We start from the raw sequence: 12,888 nt of genomic DNA on the forward strand, positions 1-12,888 counted from the left end.
GGGGGGGAGAGTTTGGGGGTAGGGGGATGTGGAGGGTGGATAGGTAAGATGTGTGGGGTAGCTCGGAGGAGTGCGTGGGGGGAGTGTATGGGGAATGTGGGGTGGGTAGGCTGGGGTGGAGTTATGTGGGGAGAGAGTTTGGGATGTGGGAATGGAAGGAATGTAGAGGATGGGGAGGATATGGGAGTAGGTTGAGAGGTGTATGGTGGGGGGGTGAAGATACCTGTGGGGGAGAGTATAGGGTGTGTGGGGGTGATACCAGGGCTGGCCCTGGCCCGTAGGAGAGGTGGGGTATTTGCAGTGGGGGGTTGTATGGTACTGGGCTCTTGCCTGGTCTGCATTGGTGTGTAAGGGATTGTGTGTGCGTGTGGCGGGCTGGGCCTGGTCTGCATTGGGTGTGGGGGTGCAGGCCCATGGCAATAGGTTGGCTGCACGTGGGCTGGGGAACGGCAGGGCTTCTAGCTTCCTCTCACTGCCCCCAGAGCACCCATGGAACTGTGCTTGAAGTTCAGAATCCAACTGTTTCCCAGCACTGCCCTGCCCCAGGTACCATCTTGTCCCTGAGTGGCCCAGAAACCGGCCAGTACCACCTGGGCATTACTGCCTCTAGCCAGCATTCAGCTTTGTCAAAGCAGAGTGGTCTGGAAATCGAGCAGATGCTGTCCCCTGCTGCAAGCTTGGCTGGTTCTGCTTTTGCCGCTACATTTGGTAGACGGATGGCTCACAGTTTACAATCCACCATTCCCAAGGAAATGGGCCCAGAACAGAAAAAGATAATGCGGCCAAGCCCTGAAATCCTGGATTGTCCCCTTTCCAGAGGATGTCAGTTTGGCTGGCTACAGATGTGAAGATGGTGCAGGTTTTGTGCAGTGTCCTGAGATGGAAGAGTGTCTGTGACGTGCTGCTCCATTTCTCCGTCTGCCCTTGGGGGGCTTTCGGGCCAGCACGTTTCCCCTTAGGTCGGCGTCCCCTTCAGTCTGTCAGCTGGAGCTGAGTGCAGCTGGAGAACTTGGTTTGTCGTCCTATGCACTTGGCCCATTTCAGGCCATCATATCAACGAGTTAAGCTACAAAGAGCAGGGAAATGACCCTGGTTTCTCTCTGTGGCTTTGCCCTACTGCTAGAAAAACAGGCCAAGCAAAAGCTCTTTACCACGTTGCATTGGGCAGTCGGTCCCTTTGTTGCTGTTGTTTTGTGTTCCTGTAGCACTGAGTGCTTCATTTCTCTTTAAAAGCTGGTCGGTGACTTATTCTGGACTCCTGAGGGCCAGTAGAGCTTGTTGTTGAAAAATCTGGCAACCTGATTCAGCATGGAAAGGTCAGGACTCCTGGGTTATATTTCCTTCTGCCCCATCCCCCTTCTGAGCCAGGATAGAACCCAGGAGTTTTGACTCCCAATGCCCCCCGGCTGTAACCCACCAGACCCCATCCTGCTCTCCATGCCTATGTCCCCATAGCATGTTCTCTGACCCCTGGTCTCTCTCTGCAGGATTCCAAGCCCCAGGTCACCATGCTGCCTACAAAGGTGGAAATCGAGAAGCAGGGTAGGTTCTGTACCTCTGTGGATCTGCCTGAAGAGCCCTGGTGGTACCAGACGGCAGGGTGGGCATCTCCAGCCACCTAATCTGGGATTCCAGCTGCCCCCCCCAGCCAGGCACTGAAAGACATTCCCACCCCACGGCTGCTCTGTGCTCAGCAGCTGATGCATTCTAAGGAGGCCACAGAACCCACACCCCCGGGGAGGATGGTCATGAGGGAAGTTGGGGGTTACATGCCTGTCTCTTCATGGGCTCTACCTGCCCTGGGCATGTTTTGATCCTCAAAATACTTTGGTGAGTGGAGGGTCCCAGTCGCTTGCCATCCAGGATCTTCGAGGCGCAGACCCAGGCATCCACACCCGTTCAAAGAGACAAGTTTTGTGACAATCCAGTCAGGGTTCAGGGTGCACTCCAGCCCAGTGAGGGGTTGTCTTCACTTGCCCTGTAGCCTGGGATGCCTTCCAGTGGTTTGTCTACGAGCATCCCAGCAGCAGTCTACGAGCATGCAGATCACACCTTGAGTGTGTGCTAGACAGCCCTGAACCAGCAGCCTGTCTGTAGTCCGACCAGCAAGCTGACCCCAATGTGTTCCAAGTCCCAAATTTCCCCCAGACTATACTCTGCCATGTCCAGCCCTCTCCTGGCCAGTTCAGAGAAATAATGTGGTTCCTTTGCTCCTCGAAAGACACCCACCCATCACAGCTTATTAACCTCACTGGGGAGAATGCACCTGCCATTTAAACACAGCGCTGAGTTGGCTTGGATTAAGAATAAGACCCTTTATGAACAATAGGACACGATAAGTGATGCCAAGTAAAAACAGTCAAGTTAGAAAGGGGTACAGGCAAAACACAAGTGAAAACATATGTCTAAAACAATCGATCAAGGTAGTCAAGCTGGTCTGTCTGCCCACCTGCTCTTCCCAACCTCAATCAGGACCTTAACAAAAGCGCAACACTCTGGCTTCCCTGGTCCTTTTAGGTGCAAGAACTTTACCTAAGTAGATTTCTCACCTGTATTCAGTTCCAGAGACTTCAACCCCTCTGTGGTGGAAGGACCCATTTTTCTTAGCTTACAAGAGCTCTGATCTCTTGTGTCTAGTGACTGGTGCCAGAGGTGGCTTCTGTCCTTGCCTTATACCTTCAGAGAACTTGTTCTAAGCAGCAGGTTGACCTCAAACTGTTTGTTTCCCATGGGCTTCCCATCCCCTGTATGGTTTCTGTGTAAATGGGCCTGTCTGTTGGTTGTGATCACACTTTGCTTAATCTCCTGGGAGGCAGGGAGCTGCCTGGCTGGAGTGAGCGGTTACAACCTGTGTCCACACACAGGGAGAAAAACATCACCTCACTAAGTATCAGTATTTCCCCCTATAGCGTTAATACAGACATCTCCCCAGGATATTCATCGCCAAGTGTGTCGTTAGCTTCAGAAAAGACTTCACTTGATACCCTCTGATAATATGTAATATTGTATGCAACCCATTGAGTCAGTGGCTTATCATTGAGATTCAGTGCCCGGGGTGGGGGGACTCCATTTTTATAGCACAATCAACCTTTGCATTGTTTGCTGTGGACAGCAGAACCCCGACCCAGCTTCTCTGGGCATGTGGGTTCAGCGACATTGTAGCTGCAATCACAGATGTGTGTAGAAAGCTCGACAATCTTGTGTGGTTGAAGGCATGTCGAGGGCTGTGATAAGGGACAGAAAATCTTGGCTGGGAAGCCTGTTCTGGCTACTTCAGACTTGAGCTGTGAGCTGAACAGACACCTCACTTGCTAGGTTAGGGGCTGCACTAATGCAATCAGGGGACAGTAATAACCCCCCACACACACCTACTTTCTGAAGCAAGAATCTGACACCCGCTGAACAGAATGATGCTGTCATAGAAGGAGAATGCTGGGCCGGAGCGTGGGCAGTGAAACAGAAATTCTGGGGCCTAACCGATCACTCTGCATTAGCACGATGGCTCCAGTCCCAAACTGCTCTGATGGAACAAGACGCTCCAAGAATATGAGATGGAAATTGTACATAGAAAGGGAACAGAGACCCTGGTCCACGAAACAGGGCCTTTGTGTCGACCAGCGGGTAACCCTCCTGCAGTGTTGTGAGGGGGGCAGGTGATCTGAAGTATGCCTGGATTCACACCCTTTGTACAAAATATGCCTTGGGAAGTGCCAGTGGAAAGCTCATGACTCACTGGGTATTAATATCATCGTGTAGTGTGGCTACAGGCAACTGCTGCAAAGTTATGGATGTAAACTGAAATAATTGGCAAGTGGTTGCTAGCCGAGCAGGAGCTACCCCACTACAGCTAGAAGGGTGAGTTTTCCACTCCTGCAGTATTCTGAAAGACAGTGAGAATGTTGTGTAAACAGGCCCACCACACTCACAAAGAGGGGAGGTGAAAGCCAATCACGTGTCTCGTGCATTCGGTTACACTGGCAGAGGCAGGACTAAATGATTTCCATCTTAGCAGACAACTCCAGTGGGCTGGTAGGGGGACAGACCTCACGGTGCCACCTCACAGCTGAAATAGGCTTTTGTCATTGACATTTTCAAGGGGCCAGGTGGTCTGGCTGTCCCCTAAGACGACAAAGGATCTAGCCCCCTTTGACTTTGGGGGATCGATCCGGCCCTTGGGGTTCGGTCAGCCGGTGTGGCAGAGATGTGGGAAGGTTTTTACCTTCCACCACATCTGTCTTGTTAAGTTTCAGTCAGTAGACCATGTTTTCTCTCCTTTTCTCTTGTAACTGTTCCTGCCACTTGAACTCATTGCAAAGCTCACTTTGGAATTACATGAACGTTATTTATGTTGAATCTCAACCCATCCCGGGCTGTGTTTGAACTCCGCTGTTGGGGAACTTCAGTTCAAGTAACAAACAGTGGGCTGTTGACTCTGTAAAGAAGCAGCAGACCCAAACCTCCCTCTGAGGTCTGGACATCTCAGAACATGCAGTTTGGGGAGATTCTGGGCTGGCTAGAGCATGGACTCACCTAATCCATTGATAACCAAGGCTGGGTATCAAGGCCAGCTCCTGGAGCAAAAGTATTGAATGAGGGCTGCCCAATACCTGGCCATAGAGCACATGCTTGGTCCTGACCGGGGGCGTCTCAGGCAGACAGCTACAGTAGCAAGGTGTTGAGAGACATGTTGGGGTAAGCGAAGACACAACTCTTCCCCCGTCTGAATTGCACCCCATAACGTGACAGATTCTGTTTTGCCTCCCCGTGTTCAGGTTTCTTCAATTCCTGTCCCACAGCAGTCTTTGGACCTCCTGGGTTCTGTCCTGGCTTGGGGAGGGGAGTGGGGTTTAGTGGTTATGGCAGGGGGGGCCTTGGATTCAGGACTTTTGGGTTCTATTCTAACCCTGCAAGAGCCCCAAGAGACAAGGTGCTAACTCCTTTGCTCTGGCCAGTTGTAGCTTGTGTGTTTAGCTCTTCCCCAGCTGCCCCGCCCCAGAGATGGCTGCATTCCAGTGCTGGGCAAGCCATCCCTGTGCATGGAGCTCTTTGGGCTGTGCAGAGCCTGGAGGGGCTGGCCATATGGGAAGGCGCAGGCTCCTCTCCCACCATTGCGCTCAGGGCGCCATGTGTCTGTTACACTTCCCACCGCAGATCAGGAGACGACCAATGCCCGGAGCCGTCTTGATGCTGTGCTGCAGTGTCTGCTGGAGAAGAGCGATGTGGACCGGTGGGTGGAGACGCATGCAGATTGGTGTGGGGGTGAAAGCATAGGCTGGGAGTTGGGCTTAGAACAGAGTTGGGGGCATTTGAGGCCTTTCACCTCTAGCGGGCATCAGTTCTAATCCACCCCCAGGGCAAGTGTCTAGTGGGCTGCCTTGGGGCAGCAGAGAAAGGGACACGGGGCCTTTCCCTTTTAGGGGGCACCCCTGGGTGGGGGACTGGCTGACTCAGGGGCATGGGGAATGGCAATGGGGCCTTTCCCCTCCTGGGAGTGCTGGGTCCCTCTAGCCCCACGGCAGTGGGTCAGCTGGCTCAGGGCCTGGGCCCCCAGGGTTACATGCGATAGGGGACGGGATTGGGCTGGCTCTGATTCGGACTGACATGCTCTTGCAGGGAACAGATGGACGAGGACTCCGGGAAGACCTCCAGCGACCCGCTCAGCAAGTAAGGAGCCTCCGGCCAGGAGCTGTTGTAGGGGCTTGGTGGGGGGAGCCTTTCTCTTGGGGCCCTTTGGAAAAGTAAGTCAGAGCTGGGAGGGCCCGTAACGTTCCAGCGCTGAGCTGTGGGGTTGGCTAGATTGTCCCCTTCACTCAGCACTGCGTTACCCCAGCTGGGTTCAGCTCCCCACCCCTTCAGCTGGGCAGATTCTACGCCACTGACCTCCACCCTGCTCTTCAGACCCCGTTCCCCCTCTCGGGTCGGGTGTGGGCAGGATTGGAGCAGGGGGCACCATGTCTAGCAGCTGGGTCCTGCTGCCCCTGAGAAGAGTGGGGGGCTTTGCACCTCGGGCCTCACCTCCCCTCTTCTCTTGTCTTTGCAGGGACTCCTCCCCCTCTGCAGCTGGGAAGAGGTGGGTACATCCAGCAGCATGGTGCCTCGCTGTGTGCCGTAGGGCTGCCAGGCCCAGACACAACCCTGACGGGAGATGGACGAGCAGTGGGGGCCTGGGGTCTAGTGGGTTAGAGCAGGGGGGCTGGGAACCAGGATGCCTGGGTTCTCTCTCAGCTGTGGGCAGAGAGTGGGGTTTGGTGGGTTGGGAGGGAGACAGAGTCAGGACTTCTGGGTTCTCTCCCTCTTGAGCCTTTGATCTGATGCAAGTCCCTTTGCAATCAGTACGTCCGTTCTGTCTGTGAAGTGGAGGTGACACCCCAGCTCTTGGAAGGGCATCATGAGGCTGAAGTTGTTTGTTGTTAAAGGGTTTAGAGATTCTCAGGCAATAGTCATTGTGTGGCTGTTCCCCAGCTGCCCCACCTGAGAGCTGGCTGCATTTCAGCGCTGGGTGAGCCCTTGGGGTGGGGGGAGGGGTGGCAGGACGGTGCTAGGATGAGGATATCTGTGTGGGGAAGAGCTGGCTCCTCTCTCGTGATCATGCCCAAGGCTCCATATGTCTGGGCCTTCATTTGACCCTATGGCGGGGAGTCCCTTCTATGGCCTGGCCTCTGTCCCTGGAGGTGTCGGGGCTTGGCTGTCCACCATTGATCTGTGTCTCCCTCCCTTCCCCACCATGGCAGGCCCTCCGCACGGTTCTCTCATCACCGGCGCAAGAAGAGGAAGGAGACAGACGATGGATTGACTGAGAGTGGCCAGCAGAGACAGAGTAAGTGGGGGTGGGGCATGGGGCCTTCCCCTCTAGGAGGTGCTGGCTCCTATCTGGCCCCAGGGCAGGGGACTGGCTGGTTTGGGGGATGAAGGGGACTGGAACACGGCTGGGTTGGGGAGGAGGCACGGAATGGGGCATGGGGCCATTCTCCCCCCACCCCGGATGCCGGCTCAGATCCTGGGCAGTGGGCTGGCTAGTGGGGGTTCCCATCTGACCGTTTTGCCACCCTGACCCCCAGACACCTACATCATCAAGCTGTTTGACCGGAGTGTGGACCTGGCGCAGTTTGCGGAGAGCACCCCGCTGTACCCCATCTGCCGGGCCTGGATGAGGAACAGTCCCGCTGTGCGCGAGAGGGAGCGCTCGCCCAGTCCCCCACTTCCCACCCTGCCCGAGGATGAGGAGGTGGGGGGTATATGGGGGGAGGGGCTGTGTGGGGTACCATCCCCCCATGGGGTAGGGGCTGTGTGCGGTGTCCCTTCCCCCTGCTCTGTGTTCCCAGTGGGCTGAGGGGCAGGAATGGGGGAGGGGTTGTGCGGGGTCCCCCCACCCCTTGCGGTGACCTGCTCTCCGTTCCCAGGGGGCTGAGGGGCAGGAATGGGGGAGGGGTTGTGCGGGGTCCCCCCACCCCTTGCCGTGACCTGCTCTGCGTTCCCAGGGGGCTGAGGGGCAGGGCTGGGGGAGGAGTTGTGTGGGGTCTCCGCACCTCTTGCTGTGACCTGCTCTGTGTTCCCATGGGGATGAGGGGCAGGGATGGGGGAGGGGCTGTGCAGGGTCCCCCCCCTGCCATAACCTGCTCTGCGTTCCCAGGAGGCTGAGGGGCTGAACGGGAAGAGCCAGGATGTGTACAAGCTGCCCCCGCCGTGTGCTGGCCTGGAGAATGCAGGCGGGGAGTCTGTGAGCAGCAGGATACCCTCCCCACTGCCGCCCGAGGATGGGGAGTCATTCCCTGACATGGTGAGGGAAGGACCCCAGGCGGCTATGTCCACCCCCTGCTCAGGGCCTCGTGCCCGCTGAGCTTTGGCCTCTTCCCTCCCTCAACTGCAGGGGGTGCTGCAGCCCCCCTCAGTCTGCCCACCATCCGCTGCTCTGCTCTCACAGCCTGGACTGCTGCCCCGCTACTCTCCATGGGTTCTGTGGGGTCCCCGATACTGGGTCCCAGCCTTGCAAGCTGCCTGCCCCCTATCTCCCACCTGGTTCTCTCTACCCCTGCCTTTCTACTCTTCCTACCCACTTCTCCTGGGGCCCACCCCCCAACTACCCATCTCCTCCCACATACTATGCTCCAACCATGACACTGCCCTTCCCCCCTGGGGGGTCCACCTCCTGCAGGCTACTGCTCTCCCAGGTTCCCCCCTGATCTGATGTGTTCTCTCTCCTCCTCCGCCGTAGACTCCTGATGCACGGCCCTCAATGTCTTCACTCATCTATAAGAACATGGAGCGCTGGAAGAAGATCCGCCAGCGGTGGGTGTGCCAGTGGGGTGGAGGGAGGGTGTTCTTCCCCTGGGGGCGCTTCAGCCTTGGGGAGGGAATTGGGGGGGAGGGTGGTCTTGAGCCTCCTGCCCCATCTCTTCTCTCTGCTGCCCCCATAGGTGGAAGGAGGCATCACACCGGAACCAGCTGCGCTACACTGAGAGCATGAAGATCCTCAAGGAGATGTATGAGCGGCAGTGATGGGCCCCACACCCTGCCCAGGCCCCCCCGGGAGTGGAGCCGCTTGGCTGTCCCACCTCCGGGGGGAGCCATTCCTAGTAGAAAGCAGACTCGTACCCTGGGCTTGGTGCTGGGGAGAGTGGTCTAGCTCGGGGCTGCCCCTCATGCCCCGCTTCTGTCCCCTGGCTGAGCTCTGTAAGGGGTGGGGCTGCCCCCAGTGGAGGCAGTGGCTAGTGCATGTAAAGGTACCTAGGCTCCCATCCCACCATCTCTCTTCCCCCTCCTCCCCCCCACTGTCATAACATAGCCAATAAACAGAGTCTCTGGCGCCTGGCTAACCTGTGTCATGGGGGGAGGGGTGACACCCTGGAGCGGCCCAGGCAGAAGCCCCCTTTTGGGGGGAATTCACAGCTGAAGGCAGTGCAGCAGGGGCAGGGAGATGGGGCGGCTGAGAAGTGGGGTCCTGCCTCACCCCTGTGGGTAAAGGGGCACAGGTGGGGCCAGACCCCTGTAAACCACACCTGAGCTGTTCCACAAAGGGCTAATCAGCCTTGAGTGCCCCCTTCCCCTCAATAACAGAGGGGTGTGTCTCAGTGATGTCATGCTGGTGCAATGGTGCAATGGGGCGGAGCAGGGCATTTGCACTGACCACACCCTGGTGGCTGGGCTACCCAGTGTCTGGCAGCTTGTCCAGGGTGGGACAGGGCCCCAGGGGTTCTAGTGAGAGGGTGCAGTGTGTGTGGGACCTGGGGGGAGCATGAGGTGAGGGAGTAGGGTGGGGAGTGTTACTGTAACCCATGCCCTGTGAGTATGGTTACATGTGTACCCCCTGCAGCTCCCCCACCCCACATATGCAGCCATAGGTACACCACCATATGGCCCAGGGCCACCCTGGTTATCTCTTTCAGCCCCACGCAAAAGGTGCGCTCTAACACAGTGCCAGAAAACAGGCACCACACAGACCCAAACACCTGTGATGCTCTGACATACAACTCCAAACTGCTGCCTGCCATGCACAGCCCTGGGCAACAGGCGCGTTCTGCTTTATAATCTTAAACCGGTGCACCCTGACACATCCTCTTTGCTATGCACTACCTGCCCCTGCTGCCAAACAACCCCAGCCAGGTTCATCCTGACCACCACGCCTGTCCTGTCCCCCAACACGTTCAGACCAACCACTGCACACAATTCCTACCATGCACCCCTGTGACTTACTTCCACCACTCCCCGTCCTCCTCCCAGGCAGCACCCCTCGGTGAAATCCCACCCCACCCCCAGCAGTGCCCCCCAGAAACAACCACAGGGAGGCACTGGTCCAGCAGGTGAGTGAAGTTTATTGGCCGAGCTCCCAGCTTCATACAGCACCAGCCATAGATAAGAAAAGACCCTGCAAAGCAGCTGGGGGGGAGCATTAGCAAATCTCAGCTCTCTGCTCCCCTGGGCCACCCGCAGCTCTCTGCTGCCCTGGGCCTGGAAAGGGGACCCCCTGAAATTCTGCTGTCCCAAGGGGCTCAGGGAGGGTGATGCCCATAGGGGGTGGCTGTGTCCTTGGGGGGGGGGGGAGTGGAGGCAGGTTCTTGCCCCCCCTATTTCCCGGTGACAGCAGGGCTCTGCTGGTGGGTGATGGGGACGGTGCGCTCCTGGGCCTTGCCCTCTGGTTTGGTGGGCGCTGTGATGGAGAGGATGCCGTCAGGCGAGAGGGACGAAGTGATGGTGGCGGGGTCCACACCCCGGGGCAGCCCATAGCGCCGGTGGAACTCACGGGAGATGTAGCCGTGCTCGTCCTGGGGGCAAGAGAGAAGGCATCAGTGCGGGGGATGGGGGGAGGAGGGCTGGGGGGCACTCTGGACTGGGAGGCCATACCGGACGCTCCTCATGTTTGGCGTGCACCTCCACGTAGTCACCCACCACCTTCACACTCAGCTCCTCGGGTGAGAAATGCTTCACATCCAGCAGCACCGAGAACCGGTCCTTGTCCAGCGTCATCTGCAGGGGCAGAGCAGCGGGTGAGGGCACTGCCAGGGGGAAGCTCGCTGGGGCTGGGCACTGTCAGAGGGAAGGTTGCAGGGCTGGGGGCCAGGCACTGCCAGGGAGAAACTTGCAGCACCGGGGGCTGGGGCTGGGCACTGCCAGAGGGAAGCTCACGGGGCCAGGGCTGGGCACTGACTGGGGGAAACTTGCAGTGCTGTGGATTGGGACTGCAGACTGCTGGAAGGAAGCTTGCAAGTCCTGGGCTGGGCACTGCCGGAGAGAAGCTCACAGCACCTAGGGCTGGATACTGGGGCGGGGGGAGCTCGTGGGGGCTATGGCTGAGCACTGTTGGGGAAGCTCACAGACCTGGAGAGGGGAGAGATGTTCCCACAGCTGGACACTGCTGGAGGGAAGCTTGCAGCACCTAGGGCTGGACACTGTAGGGGAGGAGCTCATGGGGGCTTGGACTGGGCACTGTCAGGGGGAAGATCACAGCGCCTAGGACTGGGTACTGCCAGGAGGAAGCTCACAGTACTGGAGTTCCAGCCCTCCCGCTGAGCCCTGCCCCTGCCGGGCCCTGCAGATGCTGGTGCGGTGAGGGATGCAGAGCCTGGGGGAGGACAGAATAATGGGGTCCAGAACTGGGGGGGGATAGCTACTCCCCCCCACCCCTTTGGCCGGCAGCCCGACCAGCTGGCAGCAGGCGCTGCACGGCACAGGAATGTTACCATAATAGGGCAGCCTCTGCTTCTGCCCTGTCACCTCTCTCCTCGCTGGGGCTCCAAGGGTTGGAGGGCACCTGCACCCCAATATGCTTGTGTACAGCAGCACCCCCACAGTCCTGCTCCCAGCACAGCCTTGGGGAAGCTTGTAGCCCCTGGCTGGGGCACTGGGGTGAGGCTCTGGTATTTGGGATATGGGCCTGGCAGAGCAGAATTTGGGTATGCAGAGAGGATGCAGCCATGCATGGATCTGGGGGTACAGTGAGCACAGGAAACACCTGGATTTGGGGGTAGAGAGAACAGAGGCTAGCCCTGGATTTGGGGAGGGAAGTAGGGAATGGGGATGCAGGGAGGGACAGAAGGGGTGTGGATTATAGGATGCAGCAAGGGGACATGGCCAGAATTGGGGGTGCAGAGAGAGTAGGGGACATTCATGGGTGGCTCGGGGGGGCCAGCAGCGGGTGGGGCCTGGATGCGGCTGTACAAGAAGGGTGGAGACCACACACAGATCCAGGGGGTGAAGCAAAGGGGAGCAGGGATGTGGGGAGCAGTGAGGGTGATGCAGAGATTTTTGGGGCAGTCAGGGAGTGCAGAGCTTGGGGGGTATAGGGATTGGGGACAGTGAGGGTAATGCTGGGATTTGGGGGGGAGTGAAGGGGCAGGAGTATTGAGGTGCAGTGAGGGTGGGGCAAGGATTGGGGGAAGGGATTGGTGCAGCGAGGGAGTGTGGGGATTCAGTGGGCAGTGAGGGGGTGCAGGAATTTGGGGGCAGCGAGGGTGATGCAGGTTTTTGGGGTGCAGCAAGGGAGTGCAGGGCTGGAGGGGTGCAGGGATTGGGGCAGTGGAGGTGCAGGTTTTAGGGTGCAGTGATTTGGGGCAGTGGGGGGTGCAGGGAGGGGGAGCTGGGATAGGGGGCAATGAGGGGCACCTGACCCACCTCAGAGAGGCCAGTGTCGGGCAGAGCCACGCCAGGGAAGCGACCACAGAGGGGGCCGAGGCTGGCGCCGGCGGCAGGGCAGAGGGCCGCCAGGTCGCTCTCCAGCAGCCCCTCGCCGAAGCGCTGGTCGAAGAGGCGGTTGGTGAGGAAGGGGCCAAAGCCAGGGCCCATGGGCCGGCGCAGCCAGGGGTGGTGGATGGCGATGTCCATGGCAGCTGGGTCGGGGCGTCCGTCTGCACCCGTTCGGTGTCAGGGCCTTATATCCCACGGGTGTGGAAGGCGCTAGAAGCCTGGGCGAGGAGGGATGGCCGGGCACTGGGCCAAGAGGAGGGCTGGGCTGCCTGCCAGGCCTGCGGGGCCAGGCAGGACCGGCACAGAGTGACAAACCGACCTGCACTGATGCAGACAGACGGACCGGGTGGGCAACCCCCCCCCCCACATCCCCAGCCGTCTGTCACCAGAGACAGGCCAAGTCGGGGGCAGATCGCAGGCCTGGATCCCACAGAGGGGGGAAGGTCCTGGGGCCGGGGGGGGGGCGCATCACTCCTGGCCAAGGGACTGGGAAGCTGTGAGCAGTGACAGACAGCTCTGCTCCTCCAGCTGGGGGATAGACAGACACCCCCAGGGCTCAGCCCCTCCATCTGGACAGACAGACACCCCCAGAGCTCAGCCCCTCCAGCTGGGGAATGGAGAGACAGACAGCCCCAGGCCTCAGCCCCTCCAGCTGAGACAGACAGACACCCCAGGGCTCAGCCCCTCCAGCTGGGGCAGACAGAAACCTCC

At 58.7% G+C, this 12,888-nt stretch overlaps 2 protein-coding genes across 4 annotated transcripts; one reads left to right on the forward strand and one right to left on the reverse strand.

Annotated features, from left to right (window-relative positions):
• Positions 1 to 1,396: 1,396 nt before the first annotated feature.
• On the forward strand, positions 1,397 to 8,803 carry LIN37 (lin-37 DREAM MuvB core complex component). Of its 3 annotated transcripts, XM_032804707.2 has the most exons (9): positions 1,451 to 1,542; positions 5,152 to 5,227; positions 5,614 to 5,664; positions 6,041 to 6,070; positions 6,732 to 6,817; positions 7,059 to 7,225; positions 7,631 to 7,777; positions 8,213 to 8,286; positions 8,415 to 8,803. In XM_032804707.2, exons 1-9 carry the CDS (start codon positions 1,509 to 1,511, stop codon positions 8,494 to 8,496), a joined length of 747 nt encoding a protein of 248 aa, XP_032660598.2. In that variant the 5' UTR covers positions 1,451 to 1,508; the 3' UTR covers positions 8,497 to 8,803. The 3 variants fall into 3 exon arrangements, with proteins under 3 accessions (XP_074927253.1, XP_032660598.2, XP_074927252.1); XM_075071152.1 differs by lacking the exon at positions 7,631 to 7,777 and having other exon boundaries at positions 1,397 to 1,542; XM_075071151.1 differs by lacking the exon at positions 6,041 to 6,070.
• A 986-nt stretch (positions 8,804 to 9,789) lies between these two features.
• On the reverse strand, positions 9,790 to 12,362 carry HSPB6 (heat shock protein family B (small) member 6). Its single transcript, XM_032804711.2, has 3 exons — positions 12,106 to 12,362; positions 10,339 to 10,461; positions 9,790 to 10,259 (listed from the first exon to the last, which is right to left on the reverse strand). The coding sequence occupies exons 1-3, from the start codon at positions 12,313 to 12,315 to the stop codon at positions 10,062 to 10,064; spliced, it is 531 nt and encodes a 176-aa protein (XP_032660602.1). The 5' UTR covers positions 12,316 to 12,362; the 3' UTR covers positions 9,790 to 10,061.
• Between the last annotated feature and the right edge of the window lie 526 nt (positions 12,363 to 12,888).

The sequence above is a fragment of the Chelonoidis abingdonii genome, chromosome 11 (genome assembly GCF_003597395.2).
Source record: "Chelonoidis abingdonii isolate Lonesome George chromosome 11, CheloAbing_2.0, whole genome shotgun sequence".
NCBI lineage: Eukaryota > Metazoa > Chordata > Testudines > Testudinidae > Chelonoidis > Chelonoidis abingdonii.

Bases quoted from the DNA above. Each gene is read 5' to 3' on its own strand.
- LIN37 (XM_032804707.2), top strand. From the start codon at position 1,509: ATGCTGCCTACAAAGGTGGAAATCGAGAAGCAGG. The intron at 5,665-6,040 runs GTAAGGAGCCTC...TTGTCTTTGCAG, and splicing joins TCCAGCGACCCGCTCAGCAA to GGACTCCTCCCCCTCTGCAG. The intron at 8,287-8,414 runs GTGGGTGTGCCA...CTGCCCCCATAG, and splicing joins TGGAAGAAGATCCGCCAGCG to GTGGAAGGAGGCATCACACC.
- HSPB6 (XM_032804711.2), bottom strand. From the start codon at position 12,315: ATGGACATCGCCATCCACCACCCCTGGCTGCGCCGGCCCATGGGCCCT. The intron at 10,462-12,105 runs GTGGGTCAGGTG...CTGCCCCTGCAG, and splicing joins CCGACACTGGCCTCTCTGAG to ATGACGCTGGACAAGGACCG. The intron at 10,260-10,338 runs GTATGGCCTCCC...TCTTGCCCCCAG, and splicing joins CCAAACATGAGGAGCGTCCG to GACGAGCACGGCTACATCTC.